Here is a 13,896-nt window from a genome sequence, read left to right on the forward strand (position 1 = left end):
AGTGATTCCTAAAATGTGTAATGTAATTAAATTACTTAATTTAATAAGGGTCTAAAAATGTTGATTTGCTAAAGTAATTTCAGCTTTTAGTTAGTTAATTTAAAAAGGGTCTGGATAAAAAAAATTAAAAGTATGTCAGACATGAAAACTTACCTCAGTCTGGCATTTTATCAATGACAACGACCATTGTACAAATGTATTAATCCCATGTTGTAACACTTCGATCTCAAACGTCGGGATAGGAACGGGCAGTGGTAGGCCATAAAACTCCTCATGTATAGTATGAATTTCCACCTTCACATGACCAGGTAAGATGGCCATAAGATGAACCAATTCATTCTGAACAGGTGGATAAGCAGTAGCACTCCCCACGTCATATATCGATAACGTTTCAGGATCCTTTAGAAGTAAATTACATAAAGTCTTACCCTACAATTTAATTAAACATAGTTAGTCATTTTCTACCTACAACCAAGAATGTTAAGTATTAAGTTCATTGCAAAAGTATTTACCTGTAGGTCAAGTGGCAGAAGCTCGTTCTGCTTTGATGGTGAAGTAGAAGGCTCACCGGTACTGGTATCTTGCCCCGGTTTACAGGTAGTATCATTAGGCAACTTGAAGCCCATGTCAAGTAAGTATGAAGACATTTTGTCCCTCATGATTGCATCAAACTCCTCTTTCAACTCTTGACGAAGTTCAATTTTTAAAGCTTCTCGTTCTTCAGTTGAAGTTCTAGTTTGGCTACACTTGGTCCTTCCTACTTCCTTGCCAAATGCCTTCTTGATCCCGACGTTAACACCTCCAAAACCTCTTGCACGACCCGTATGATCAGGCTTCTGCCCAAAAGCCATGAATAATGCATCCTTGTTTCGGTGTGGAGTAAATTCTCCTCTTTCTTGCTTCTCTCGATAGTCAAGCTGTGTAAATTAAAAATCAATTATAAAGCATTAATAAAACTTATCAAAAAACTTGAATAATTTGACTCAGCTGCATTATACATAGGTGACAATAGTCTGATTAATATATCAGGCACGGAAAATTAAAAATTAAAAATCCTCAAGCTTTCCTCTCTTTCATTTTACTATTCTATTAATTTACAGCAAGATTCCTTAGTCTATAGCATAGTAAAATTTAACATGAACAATGATCTTGCATTTAGTATTACGTAAAAATTATACTTACATATGCATCAGCCACTTCCTTAGTTTTGGAGTTCGGGATGTATCTTTTACCAGTTGCCTTGTCCTTCCTATGCATTGCACATAACCAATCATCACCTCGATTGATTTCAATGGTAATTTCTTTGGTTTTTTCCTTGCATGATTTCGACGATGTGGATTTGCGAGACGGATAAAAACCCTCCTCAATCCAAATCTTTCTGCTGTCCTCGTAGTTTCTCTGCCCCATACCATGATGATGTATATTCATACTCGCACTCTTCTGGGCCTTCTCTCGCTTTGCCTAATCATGAATTTTGTTTTGGTTAAATTCAATACTTTATTTATTAAATTGCCAATAAATTAAAATAATGATATTACCTTTGCTGTATCGGACATCTTTGTTTTTTTAAATAATTTCCAATCTCCTTCGTTTATGTGTCTGTAAAGTTGGTATGGCTCGCGACCTTCCTCTTGTTTGGACTTTTTTCGCGTGAAAATTATCCAGCCAGACACTAGTTTAGCTTTAAAATCTCCAAATCTCTTAGCTACTGCACTTAAAAACACCTTTTTTATCTCTGGATCATCAGGTATATGGAATTGGGCCTGTTAGGAATAATAATATAAGTGGAGAAACACATCAGTTAATCATTTGCATTAAGTTATTCACATTTACAGTATAACAGCAGCCCCATTTGCATAATTCAGAGGTGACAATATTAAATTTTAGATAACTAGTTAATAAAAGGTGATAGCTTTTGAATTAGAGTTACCTGTGTCTCTTGCCACAAAGTATTCTTTAAACCTTCACTGACAGTAGTACCCCATTCCCAATGGATGTTCAGCTTGCGTATACACAAGCCAAGCTGCTGACCATACTTAAACCTCCATTTCCCAGTTGGACGCAAAAAACGATCAAATTCAAGGTGCATGGGTTCATTCACTCTTAAACCTCTAGTCGGACATCTTCCTTTACCAGTGCCACGACCTCTTCCTGTACACATCCCTTTCTTAGCATTTTTCACAGCTTGATGGGTCATATTTGCAGCAGTAGAAGGTGTTGCAATTGTCATAACGACATCAGACACAGAAGCCGCATCAGCCATCCTTTCATAATTATCAAACATTTGCTCTAATTCATCATTAGCAATGTCCTCTGGTTCACCCTTATCAACCTCTACTTCAACATCATACTCGGGATCACTCTCAGATTTATCAGACAATTCTTCGTCATCATCAGCTTCCATATCACCATCAAATTCAGCATTACAAGCCATGATCCTTAACCTACGAGTGTACAAAAATAATCAGAAACACCTCACAACATCATAGGTAAGAAACTGGAAATACAAAAGAAGTTATTTTTGAGGAATTGTATGTGGCTGAGATTAGCCTCCAATTCCATGTTACTGTCAGACATATGATGTGAAATTCATATTTTGTGCTTGAAACTAACTCATCAGGATTAGTGTTTGAATACAATTTTTTTAAAAAAAGCACTAAAACTGGCAGAGAGGTAAGATAATCCAAATGCAGAGGTTTGCTAGACCAATTTGAAATACATAGTAGCTGAAGTACACAATAACTACAATACAGAAACAAGCAGAACTGTCAGCGACACTAAAATACACAAAATAGCATCTGAAGTACTTAATAACTACATTACAGAAACATTAAGAACTATCACTGACACTAAAATACACAAAATAGCAACTGAAGTAATAATGCTCTATGATCAACAGAAACTGATCATTAAGGTTCTTCGACAGTAATGCCTTCTGGGTGATCTACGCGCATATAATTAGTGTCAACATCTAGTCCTTCTGGTACATGACAATCTGGAATTGAGAATGGTGGCGTGTCATCAAACTTATCATACTCTTCTTCATCATCTACATCACCTATCCCAAGAATGTATCTCTTCCCTTGAACAACAACATACCATTCATTGTCAACGATGTCCCTTACGTAGAACACTTGTTTAGCTTGTGATGCTAATATAAATGGCTCTGCAGTGTCACGGAAACGACTCTTGTTCACTAAAGTGTAATTGAATGGTCCATCCTTTTTCACACCACGTCGCCCTTTATCAGACCACTTGCATTGAAATAGTGGAACTTTGAATTCTGTGTAATCAAGCTCCCAAATTTCCTGGATTACTCCATAGTATGATAAGGTCGCATCAATTGGGGACTTATCCTTGGCACTTGAAAATTCTCTAGAAGAAGCAACAACCGTAACGCCACTATTTTGCACGGTCTTTGACTTTTTATCTTGGCGTTCAGTATAGAAACTATATCCATTGATGTCATACCCTTCATAAGAGCGTATAGTTTCTTGAGGACCATATGCTAACCATTTGATCGTTTCAGAGACGATGTTTCCTGTTTCAGACAACTCATGCATCACTTCATCACGAAACCAATCAACAAAAAGGCGATTATGTTCTAACATCAGGGCCCTTTCACCTTTGGAAGGATTTTTTGATCTCAACTCACTCATATGCTTGTCAAGGTAAGGATGAACCTCCATAACATGATGTAATACAAAGAGATGAGCTTACATATACTTGTCTGGAGGGGCGAATATATCTTTACCGCCAACTGTACCCTTACCATCAAGCCTCCCTTCATGTCGAGATTTTGGGAGTCCAATAGGTTGTGCTCTGGACACAAACTCAGCAATGAAGTTACCAACCTCCTCTGCCACCGTCCCTTGAACAATACAAGCTTCCGGTCGAGCTGGATTCCTCACCTTATGTTGCATGGATCCCATATGTCTTTCAAATGGGTAAGCCCATCTCATAAAGACCGGACCACAAAGATTAATCTCTCGAACTAGATGAATGACCAAATGAACCATTATGTCAAAGAAGGAAGGCGGGAAATACATTTCAAATTGACACAATGTTACGATGACCTCTGATTGCAAACTATCTAACTTTTTCGGATCAAGTACCTTATTGCATATAGTATTGAAAAATGAACAAAGTCTCGTGATGGCATCTCTAACATGCTTAGGCAATATCCCACGAATAGCAATCGGCAAGAACACTTGCATCATGACATGACAATCATGGGATTTCATGCCAACCAATTTCAAGTCGGTCTTAGAGATGAGTCTTTTAATGTTGGATGAATATCCACTAGGAAACTTTATGTCATAAATGCATTCACAGAATTTCCTCTTCTCCTCTCGAGACAATGTATAACAAGCGGGAGGCAAATACGATGAGGTGCCCTTTCCTTTCCTTGCATTTTCCTTAATCACGGGCCATAACTCTTGTCGAATCTTCATTTCCATCATATCTTTGCGAACCTTTACCCCATCTTTTGTCTTGTTTGGAATGTTAAACAATGTACCGAGGATGGCATCACACACATTCTTTTCTATATGCATGACATCCAAACAATGTCTAACAGGTAAATGTTGCCAATATTCAAGCTTCCAAAACACTAACTCCTTCTTCCAAATGACCTCGGGATCGGTGGCTTTATTCGGTTTCCCAAACACCGTTTCAATGCCTCTAACTCGATCATAAACTTCTGTTCCCAATAATGGCCTACGAGCTATCCCCTCTTCTACCTTACCATTAAATGCAGCTTTTTTCTTTCGGTAAGGATGCATCCTATCTAGGAACTTTCGAGTAGCTCTATATACATACTTCCCAGAATTTGGCAAATAGGTAGATTCTGTATTGTCTTCACATATTGGACATGCCTTCTTTCCCTTGATCTTATACCCTGATAGATTACCATAAGCTGGAAAGTCATTGATTGTACAAAAGAGCATAGCTCGCAAGGTAAAAGATTCATTACAATGAGCATCAAAAACCGAGATTCCTTCGTCCCACATTTTTTTCAAATCATCGATGAGTGGAGCAAGGTAGACATCAATATCGTTTCCGGGATGCTTGGGACCTGATATCAGCAACGGCATCATCATATATTTCCGCTTCATACACAACCAAGGAGGAAGGTTATAAATAACCAAGAGAACTGGCCATGTGCTGTGTTGTGTGCTCAAACTACCAAATGGATTCATTCCATCCGTACATAGGGCAAGCCTAAGATTCCTTTCTTCTTTGCCAAATTCTGGAAATTGATTATCAATAAGAGCCCATTGTGGAGAATCTGCCGGGTGTCTTAGAAGTCCATCTTTCTTCCTACGATCAGCATGCCACCTTAAATTTTTTGCATCATTCTTTATTGAAAACAATCGCCGAAACCTTGGCATTATAGGCATATACCAAAGCACTTTAGCAGAAGGGCCTTTACTTCCCTCCCCGGATTGAACTCCATCGGGCAACTTGTAACGAGACTTATGGCACCGAGGACAATTATCCAAATGTGCAAATTCGTTTCGATACAATACACAATCATTCGGACAAGCATCTATTTTCTCATACTCCAAACCAAATGGGCACATCAACTTCTTGGCATAGTAGGTCGACTTAGGCAATTCATGACCCTTCGGAAGCATATCTTGCATCGCTTCCAGCAAGGATGTAAAGCTTGTGTCAGACCAACCATGCTTTGATTTCAAGTTGAATAAGGTTAGCACGGCGGATAACTTGCTATATGCTGTACATCCAGGGTATAATTGCTTCTCAGCTGCTTCAGACAATTTCTCAAATAAATGAGGTCGTTCATCAAATTCATGTTGTGCCCCCTTTATCATTTCTTCTATATTGTCTTCCTCAATGTCATACTCCTCATCAACATAAACCTCATCAAAGTCATTATCCTCATCTAGTTCAGACCCATTATCTCGTACCCCAACAATCTCATCATCATGAACATGTGGATGTTCAAGTTCTAGTTCCAGTTCGGCATTAGATTGCACATATCTCTCATGCATTGAATGTAATGTAGAATTTCCCCTGAACACTCCACTCTCACCGTGCCACAACCAATCATGATATTGTTTCCGAAATCCACGTCGAATAATATGGTCCCTAAGTGTGGTGATATTTGCACCTTTTCAACATTTTGGCAATCGACGCAAGGACAATAAAATTCATCATCCTCTATGCTAGATTGATGATCTAAAGCACATTTGCAAAATTCCTCTACCCCACTCAAGAACTCGATCGAATTTCGTGGACCATACATCCAACTTCGATCCATTTCTACAGTCCAACCACTACAAACACAATATTTTTGTAGAAGTAATATGTTAAAACATGGGAACAAATTCATCATATTTCAAACATAACCACAAGTAAGTTTCAATGGACATATAAGCTTATGCAATTTTTACCAAACATAACATTTATTTTTTAGAAGCATATATATAATTAATACATAATACATAGCCACTTGCAATAACCATGTCATAGAAATAGTAGCTCACCAAGAATTATAATAAATATGCGCATGACCAATACAAACCTATAAAGAAAAATATGAAAGGAAAGATAATGTACCAGAGTCACAATTAAAGGTAGTTGGTGCCAAGCTAACAAGGACAAAAGTGATCAGATGATTGGCCTTCACTTCTCATTTGTTGAACAAACTTCCTAGTGAAAAAATGCATTAGCATAAAAATGTAACCAATTACACTAAATCATCATTTAAAATAAATATTCTGCCTAATATTCTGACCTTGAAGGCAATGACTTTACTCTTTTCCCTCTTTCATTATTCATACATTATTATAATACATACACCAGATACATCCTAATTATAATCAAACTCAATTCATGAAATCAATGGAACAATAAAATGGATTCCTTATATTCTCAATCACCAATGCAACAGTTCACTAAACAAATCTAAAATCACACGCAAACCCAGTTCATTGAATCAACAGATTTAAATGGGTATCAAAATTGTCTAACAAAAAATTACCAAATTCACATAAGCAGCAAATCGACAAAAATTAAAACCATGAACAAGCTAATATTAAAAACTTTTTAGCCAAAAAAATTAAAAAAAAAATCATAACTTAGTAATGCTAAAAAATACTCCGTATAATGTATCATACTATCAGTCTAATATACTATCAATCTATCATACTTATAAATGCTCAAGTCATATAAATTACGAAAGTATCATACGCATAAATGCTCAAAAATATAGTGTGAGAAGATATGAAAGCCAAAAATAGTTAGCTAATTAGTATCGAACGGAGACAGCGCTATTAAATTCTAGGAAGTACAAACAGCTCTTACCAATGAACCACTTAATCCATTTATTCATTAAAACAGGGAATTAATTTTTATACCTTAATTAATTAGGCCTTTTCTTTTTGTAGGATCACTCAAAACTGACAAATCAAAGCAGATGAACAAAAGAAAGCGTGAGAATTGAGAATCTAGCAGAAAGCCAACATACTCAAATTACATTTAGAAAGCAGGATGGAAAATTAATCGAGAAAAATTTCCTGGAATTCGTGAGATGCCAGTGAAAAATACTCAATCATGACCACGAGTTCAAGAACTTTAGAAAGAAGTAGCAGGACGCATTGTTTCAAAAAAGCACAACCACAGAATGACCAAAATACAGCAAACAAGAGCAGTCACTGGTTTTGAAAGGAGTAGTGAATGATCACAATCTGAAAAATACTCAATCTGCATTGATTGGAGGAAATTTTTCCTCTTCGCACGAAAATAACAAAAAATAATAGTCAATGATATCAATAAAATGAAGTTACTACTTCTTTCAAACCCAAAAAAAAAAAATATGAAGTTACCAGTGACAATAAAATCACATAATAATAACAGAATGCAGCTTTTCCCAGCCAAACTTAATTGCAAATGAATTATCTTCAAAGAACATAAAAAAGTTGCACTATAAGAGAATCAAATAATTAATGAATAAGGGATACACCTCCCCATAAAAAGTATGATTGGGATAATGTCACGGTCAAGTGCATAAATAGCTTGGTGGGTTCAAATGTTCAATTCCAAGTACCTTGTTACTTTGCTAGTTTAAAGTAATTAGCATAAAGAATACCTCTGTAAGCTTCGTTAATATCTTGAAATTTGGCAGTAACAGCACTATCGTCCTTGTGCTTGTCCGGGTGCCATTTCAAAGCGAGCTTTCCAATTAGGCCTTTTCAGTTTAACGAAAAACTGGGCTTTTGATTTGGGGCCAGATACGGTTGCCCTGCCCCAGATACAGCTGTGGTCAGTGGCGGAGAAGACAATCCGGTTCCCGTTGCTGTAGCCGTCGAACCTAGTATAAGCTTCAATGAGCAAATTTACCACAAATCTGAACAACCCGGAAGCAGCAAGTTGATAAAATTAAAATTTGGAACAAGGTAGAAAGCCAATTCACGAAAAAATAAACCCAAAATTAGACTTTTTTTTTGCTTCAATGAGCCGTTTTTTCTAGCTTCAATAAACCCAACGATTGTGAAATTGACAGTCGATGAATATTACGAGTAACTCAAATTGATACTCGTTGATTTACAAAAAAAAAAAAAATAAATAAAAAGTATTTACCTGTTTAGGGTTTCGTCCTGCACTTCGATGGTGAGGTTGCGGCGGCCGTTTGTAGAAACTGAGGCGGAGGAACGGTCGGCGATGGTTGTGGAAAGTGAGGTGGTGGAGAGTGTGGTGGTGGAGTTTGAAGCAAGAACGCTTTTTTTCATAGAAGAAGCTAAGCAAAATGTTGAAAGAGGGAGGGAGAAGTGAAATGAATTAGGGGGTTAGGGCGGGTAAGGATGAGAGGGTTTAGTGTAAGGGGGAAAATATTGATTTGCTGCGTATTCTATAAAAAACCCCTGCAAATTAATAGTTTTGTAGTATGTACATTTAAAACCCATTTTAATTTGCAGCGTTTTAACAAAAATGCAGCAAATTAATAGCAGCAAATAAATATTTTTCTAGTAGTGATGGTAACCTCTTAATGTGCAATAAAAAATGAAGGGTTCCTTAACTTAAATCAAACACAATGAAGGTACATGTGTATTTTGAGTCATAGAGGGCTTGATTAGTAAGATTATCATTTTATCCAATTTAATTTGGTTTAGTTCAATTAAGTCCACAAAGTAGCTAGTATAGTACCTTAATGGTACCCTTCGGTACGAAGATGGTACCCTAGAAGAAGTTATGTCAGTGTTGCCTTTGGTATAGATAGTAGGTGTAAGATAATATTAGATGGTACCCTTTACCCGTATGGTGGTACCCTAGTATTGTAGTTGGCCATTTTTGTCAAATATACAATTGCAATACAATAGTCTTACGAAAAATGAATTGGTCGTGTACATAAAATGAAAAAACAACGCATTCATAATTATGTTACGAAAACCAATACACATTGCAACATCATTACCAATAGGAGCATTAAACAATATCGCAGGGAAGAAAATGAAAGGGAGTCAAAAAAACACGAAACAAACAACACATTAGGAATCGGCGACAAAAATATCTTTAACATTAGCTTTCTACTTATTCCCTCCCTTTCTACTTATCCTTTGATGTCTACTACTTCACATCCTTGTCACTTAAATCAAATAGTACCTGCTCTTTAAGTGGTATCATGTAACTCTTTCGGTGGTACCCTTTGATATCCACTAGAACCCAATTTTCTGTGATCTGTCATGCTTTGATGTAAAAGACTATCAAATGTTCATTTAGAAAAGGAAGGCCCTAGGCCCAAATTTGTTTAAATTTGTTTATCAAATTGAATTAAAACTAAGTAGTACATCACATTATTTTAGAAACAAAAAGGAAGGCCCAAATTTGGTTAAAATTGTTTATCAAATTCAATTAAAACTAAGTAGTACATCACATTCATTTATAAACCAAAAGGAAGGCCCAAATTTGGTTAAATTTGTTAATCAAATTCAATTAACACTAAGTAGTACATCACATTCATTTATAAACCAAAAGGGAAGCCACAAAATTGATTAAATTTGTCAGTGTCAAAAAGGTGTAGGCCCAAATATGATTCAAACATTTTACAAGGAGTTCAGTATCAAAAATAAAGGCCCAAATTTGGTCAGATTAAGTATGGCATTCTCATGCATACAAACAACTGAATCTAACTCCTACGTGATGCACCAGGAGTTGGTGGTGGATTAGCGGGAGGCCTAGGACGTGGCAGTATTGGAACGAACCCTCCTTGCCTGGATGCAGCTGATGCAGGGGACATGGGGCTTCTCCACCCACAGACGGGGATCGGATAAGGAGCATTGGCAACTGAAAAATTAGCATAAGGAAAGTAGGCACCCTGGGAAGAAATCTGGGAACCATGAAATTGCTGAACACCGCCACCAACAGAGGTAAAGTACCGAATTGAACCATCCATATCCACCATTTGAATACCTCCAGTAGAATGGGGGCTGTATTGATAATGAGGGTGGTGTGGAAACATATTCGACTGAGTTGCCTGCATACATATCATGGCATAATTAAAGCATTATTTGTAATTCCAAAAACATGGAAAAATAATAACAACAAAGTCAAAACAATTTACCTGAAGCGTGGTTGCTGAACTGGGAGTAAAGGGTACCTGTGCATCTGCTTTCTTTTTTGCTTCCGTGGTCTTACACTTTTTGGCTTTCTTTCTTGGTTTCTCAAGGCACGACTTATACCTTGAATCAGTGGTGCGATGAGCAGGCCTCTTAGGTAGTGGAGGATCTTTAGGTATTACCGGAGGATCTTCCTCATTTTGGGGATCACAACTACCTTGTCTTTGCGTCGAAGGTGTAGTATCATTTCCTTTTTCCCTGCAAACAGACGAGGGTGTACCAACTAACCCCTTCTTACTTACCACTGCAATCTTCTCATCGACTTGCAGTTCTAGAAGCTGCAATGCTTGCATGACCAGTGTAGTAGATTCAACAAATGCCGAGGCCTTGGAACACAAGGAACCAAACCTAACCATCATTTTATCAAACCTACATACCTCTGCTGTTTTGTTAGGGTCATGGTAACAAACCTTGACCCGTGTGTGCTTTCTTATGACGTCTTTCCTCCACCTCCTTAAGATGTATTTATCAGGGATTTCATAGCAATTGCTCATCTCGTACACCTTTATCATATGGCGACAGATAATGCCAGCACAATCAAACAGTCTACAGCCACACGAAACTTCTTTAGTTGAACTATCATACAGAAGCTTATACTCCCCCTTCCTTTTCGACGGTTTCTCCTTCCTAGAGTTTTTGGGTTTATACCAAACTCGATCTTCAACCACGTGTTCAGTCAAGTTATCAGAAAGTTTATTTCTACGAATCTCACTCACATACATTACGCGACTACACTCTCTTTGCACCTCCTTGAATTTGGCATCCGTGTACACTTTCAGGAATACCAACTCTGCTGGAAAGTCACTATATGCTTGTCGAACATACCTCTCATTATTGTCATCAGCCCTTTTCTCACTAGTAGATCTAACCTCCAAGGCATCGACATACCGCTCAACAAACTCAGACAGCAATGTGTGCCTGCTCAGGTATCCATCAAAAAACCTATGAATACTCTCAACACGCTGCGTTGTTTTCATGCCAGCCCAAAACAAGTGCTTCAGATATACAGGAACCCACATCTGACGCTCCTCACACAACCCTGTCCATTACATTTTACTATAATTAATCACAATGTATGTAGGGCCTTGTTCAAACCAGAAGGTCCTCCAAATTGGACACAACCCACAAACACAACAGAACAGAACAGATCACAGACACAACAAACCACAAACCAAAAAAGGTACAGCCGTAACAGAAAACATATACAATAACACAGCAAACAACAACACACAAAAGCCATTAAAAGGTCTCCATAAAAAACCCTTTAAAGAAAACTTCATCCCTACAAATAAAAGGGTCATCTAATAATAGCCAAAACAAAAGACAGGACATAGATTACACAGCAATACATATCCAGTTAAATATTCAATGACTTTAATACAAAAACAGGATCAAACCTGTTAGCCATTCATCAGATTCTAATTCATGTTTCTTGATCACTGCTTGCCAATTACTCTCAAACTCTTCAGAATCTAGACTGTCATAAATTGCATTCTCCAGGTCCTCATGCATAGCTGGATAATTAGGGAGCTTGCCCAATTTCTTGCCAAATTTCTAAGTAATGTGCCAGATGCACCATCGGTGAGTGCTTTCCTTCATGGTGACCTTCAACGTTTTCCTCATTGCCGGGTCTTGATCAGTGGGAATACCAATGGGCTTTTTCTCCCCCATACACCGCAGCCAGTTTGAGAAAACCCACTCAAAAGTTTCTGATGTCTCACGGGATACCAGTGCACATCCAAACAAAATTGTTTGCCCATGGTGATTGACCCCAACAAAGTTACAACATGGTAACTTGTATTCGTTCGTAAGGTATGTGGAATCAAAAACCACTACGTCGCCAAATTCCTCGTAGGCAACCCGACTCCTTGCATCTACCCAAAGTACATCTTGTAGACGCCCAAACTCATCAACACGATACGTGTGGAAAAAATTAGAATTATCATCTAACATTCTCTTAAAGTAAGCAAACATGGCCTTTGTATCGCCCTCCTCAAACTGCTCCTTTCTTTTTTTTGCCACTTCTTCGTGAAGATCTTGCTGTGTGAATTGCATGTTGTCCCTACCATTTCTTTGTCGAGCCATACAGTTAAAAATCTGAGCTACTGGAACACCAGCTCTCCGATCATTCAACAGTTGTTGCACTTAGTGGGGATTATCATTCAGGAACTTTTTCCTAAACTTTGTAATGTTTTTGGACTTGCTTGGAGTAGGGTTGTGACTAGCATGTTCAAGATGCACCCTCTTAATTAACCAGTCACCGTCCTTATTCACGGTGGCATTCAATTGTACAGCACAATCAACTTTTTTGCTCTTCCTTTTTATCAACACTTCTTCACAAATTTGAGAATCACTCACAAATGTAGACCCAGTTTTCTTCCTCTTCCTTCCTGGAAAACCGTAGCATTCACAAGTCCATGTCACGTTCCTCTTATCCTTTGCATTCGCTCCTTTCCCTATTGTTGCTGCACACGACCGGACCACTCCAAAACCTTCCTGCTTACCATAATTCCTGAAATACTCATCAATTTTTTGCCAACTATCAAACACCATTCCAACAGTGGGAGGGGGAAGTGAAACCTCCACATTCGCAAACTCTTCAACCTCCACACTAATGGCCACACTACACTTTCCTTTAGTAGGAGTTTTATAGGACTCTTCCCCAACATTCACCTAGATTCATTAAAATAATTAAAACATATATTCATTAAAATAATTAAATGAAGTGAATATAATAATTACTGCCATGATTATTATATATCAGCAATAAATGACAGAAAATATTGATTAATAAAATACTGATGATTCAATCACAACAACCAACTCCTACATTCCCAAAAAGATTGATTCTTAACAAATATTTAATAAGAATATTCTATCAATAAATAACCCATCCACCATAAACAAACAATCGAAAACACCACAATTCAGAATTCCATGCTTAAAACACAATCATCGGTAAAATCAATCCCAAATGTGCATAAAATCAAGCCTTAATTTCAAGCCCTAACTCGACAGATTTTATATTTAACGCACACAACAAATACACAGCTCAACAAAGCAAAATAGATATACTAACGACCGACATAATAACAAAACAATCGAAAAAGTTACCTCTTTTAGCAATTCCTCAATTGCAGCAGCACGAGCTTCGTCTTCAATTGCAGCAGCACGAGCTTCGTCTTCGGCAGCACAGTCTTGCTCCTCTAAACCACCGACAATAACAACTTCCTCCTCTAAATTTCCGACATCACCG

At 37.6% G+C, this 13,896-nt stretch overlaps 1 protein-coding gene and 1 pseudogene across 1 annotated transcript; both read right to left on the reverse strand.

Moving 5' to 3' along the window:
* Positions 1–3,716: 3,716 nt before the first annotated feature.
* LOC145619758 (uncharacterized) lies at positions 3,717–6,017 on the reverse strand. The gene has a single exon (XM_081674455.1). The coding sequence runs from the start codon at positions 6,015–6,017 to the stop codon at positions 3,717–3,719; it is 2,301 nt and encodes a 766-aa protein (XP_081530581.1).
* Positions 6,018–12,194: 6,177 nt separating this feature from the next.
* On the reverse strand, positions 12,195–12,725 carry LOC145619759 (protein FAR-RED IMPAIRED RESPONSE 1 pseudogene; annotated as a pseudogene).
* Positions 12,726–13,896: the final 1,171 nt, after the last annotated feature.

The sequence above is a fragment of the Chenopodium album genome, chromosome 27 (assembly GCF_948465745.1).
Source record: "Chenopodium album chromosome 27, dcCheAlbu1.1, whole genome shotgun sequence".
NCBI lineage: Eukaryota > Viridiplantae > Streptophyta > Magnoliopsida > Caryophyllales > Amaranthaceae > Chenopodium > Chenopodium album.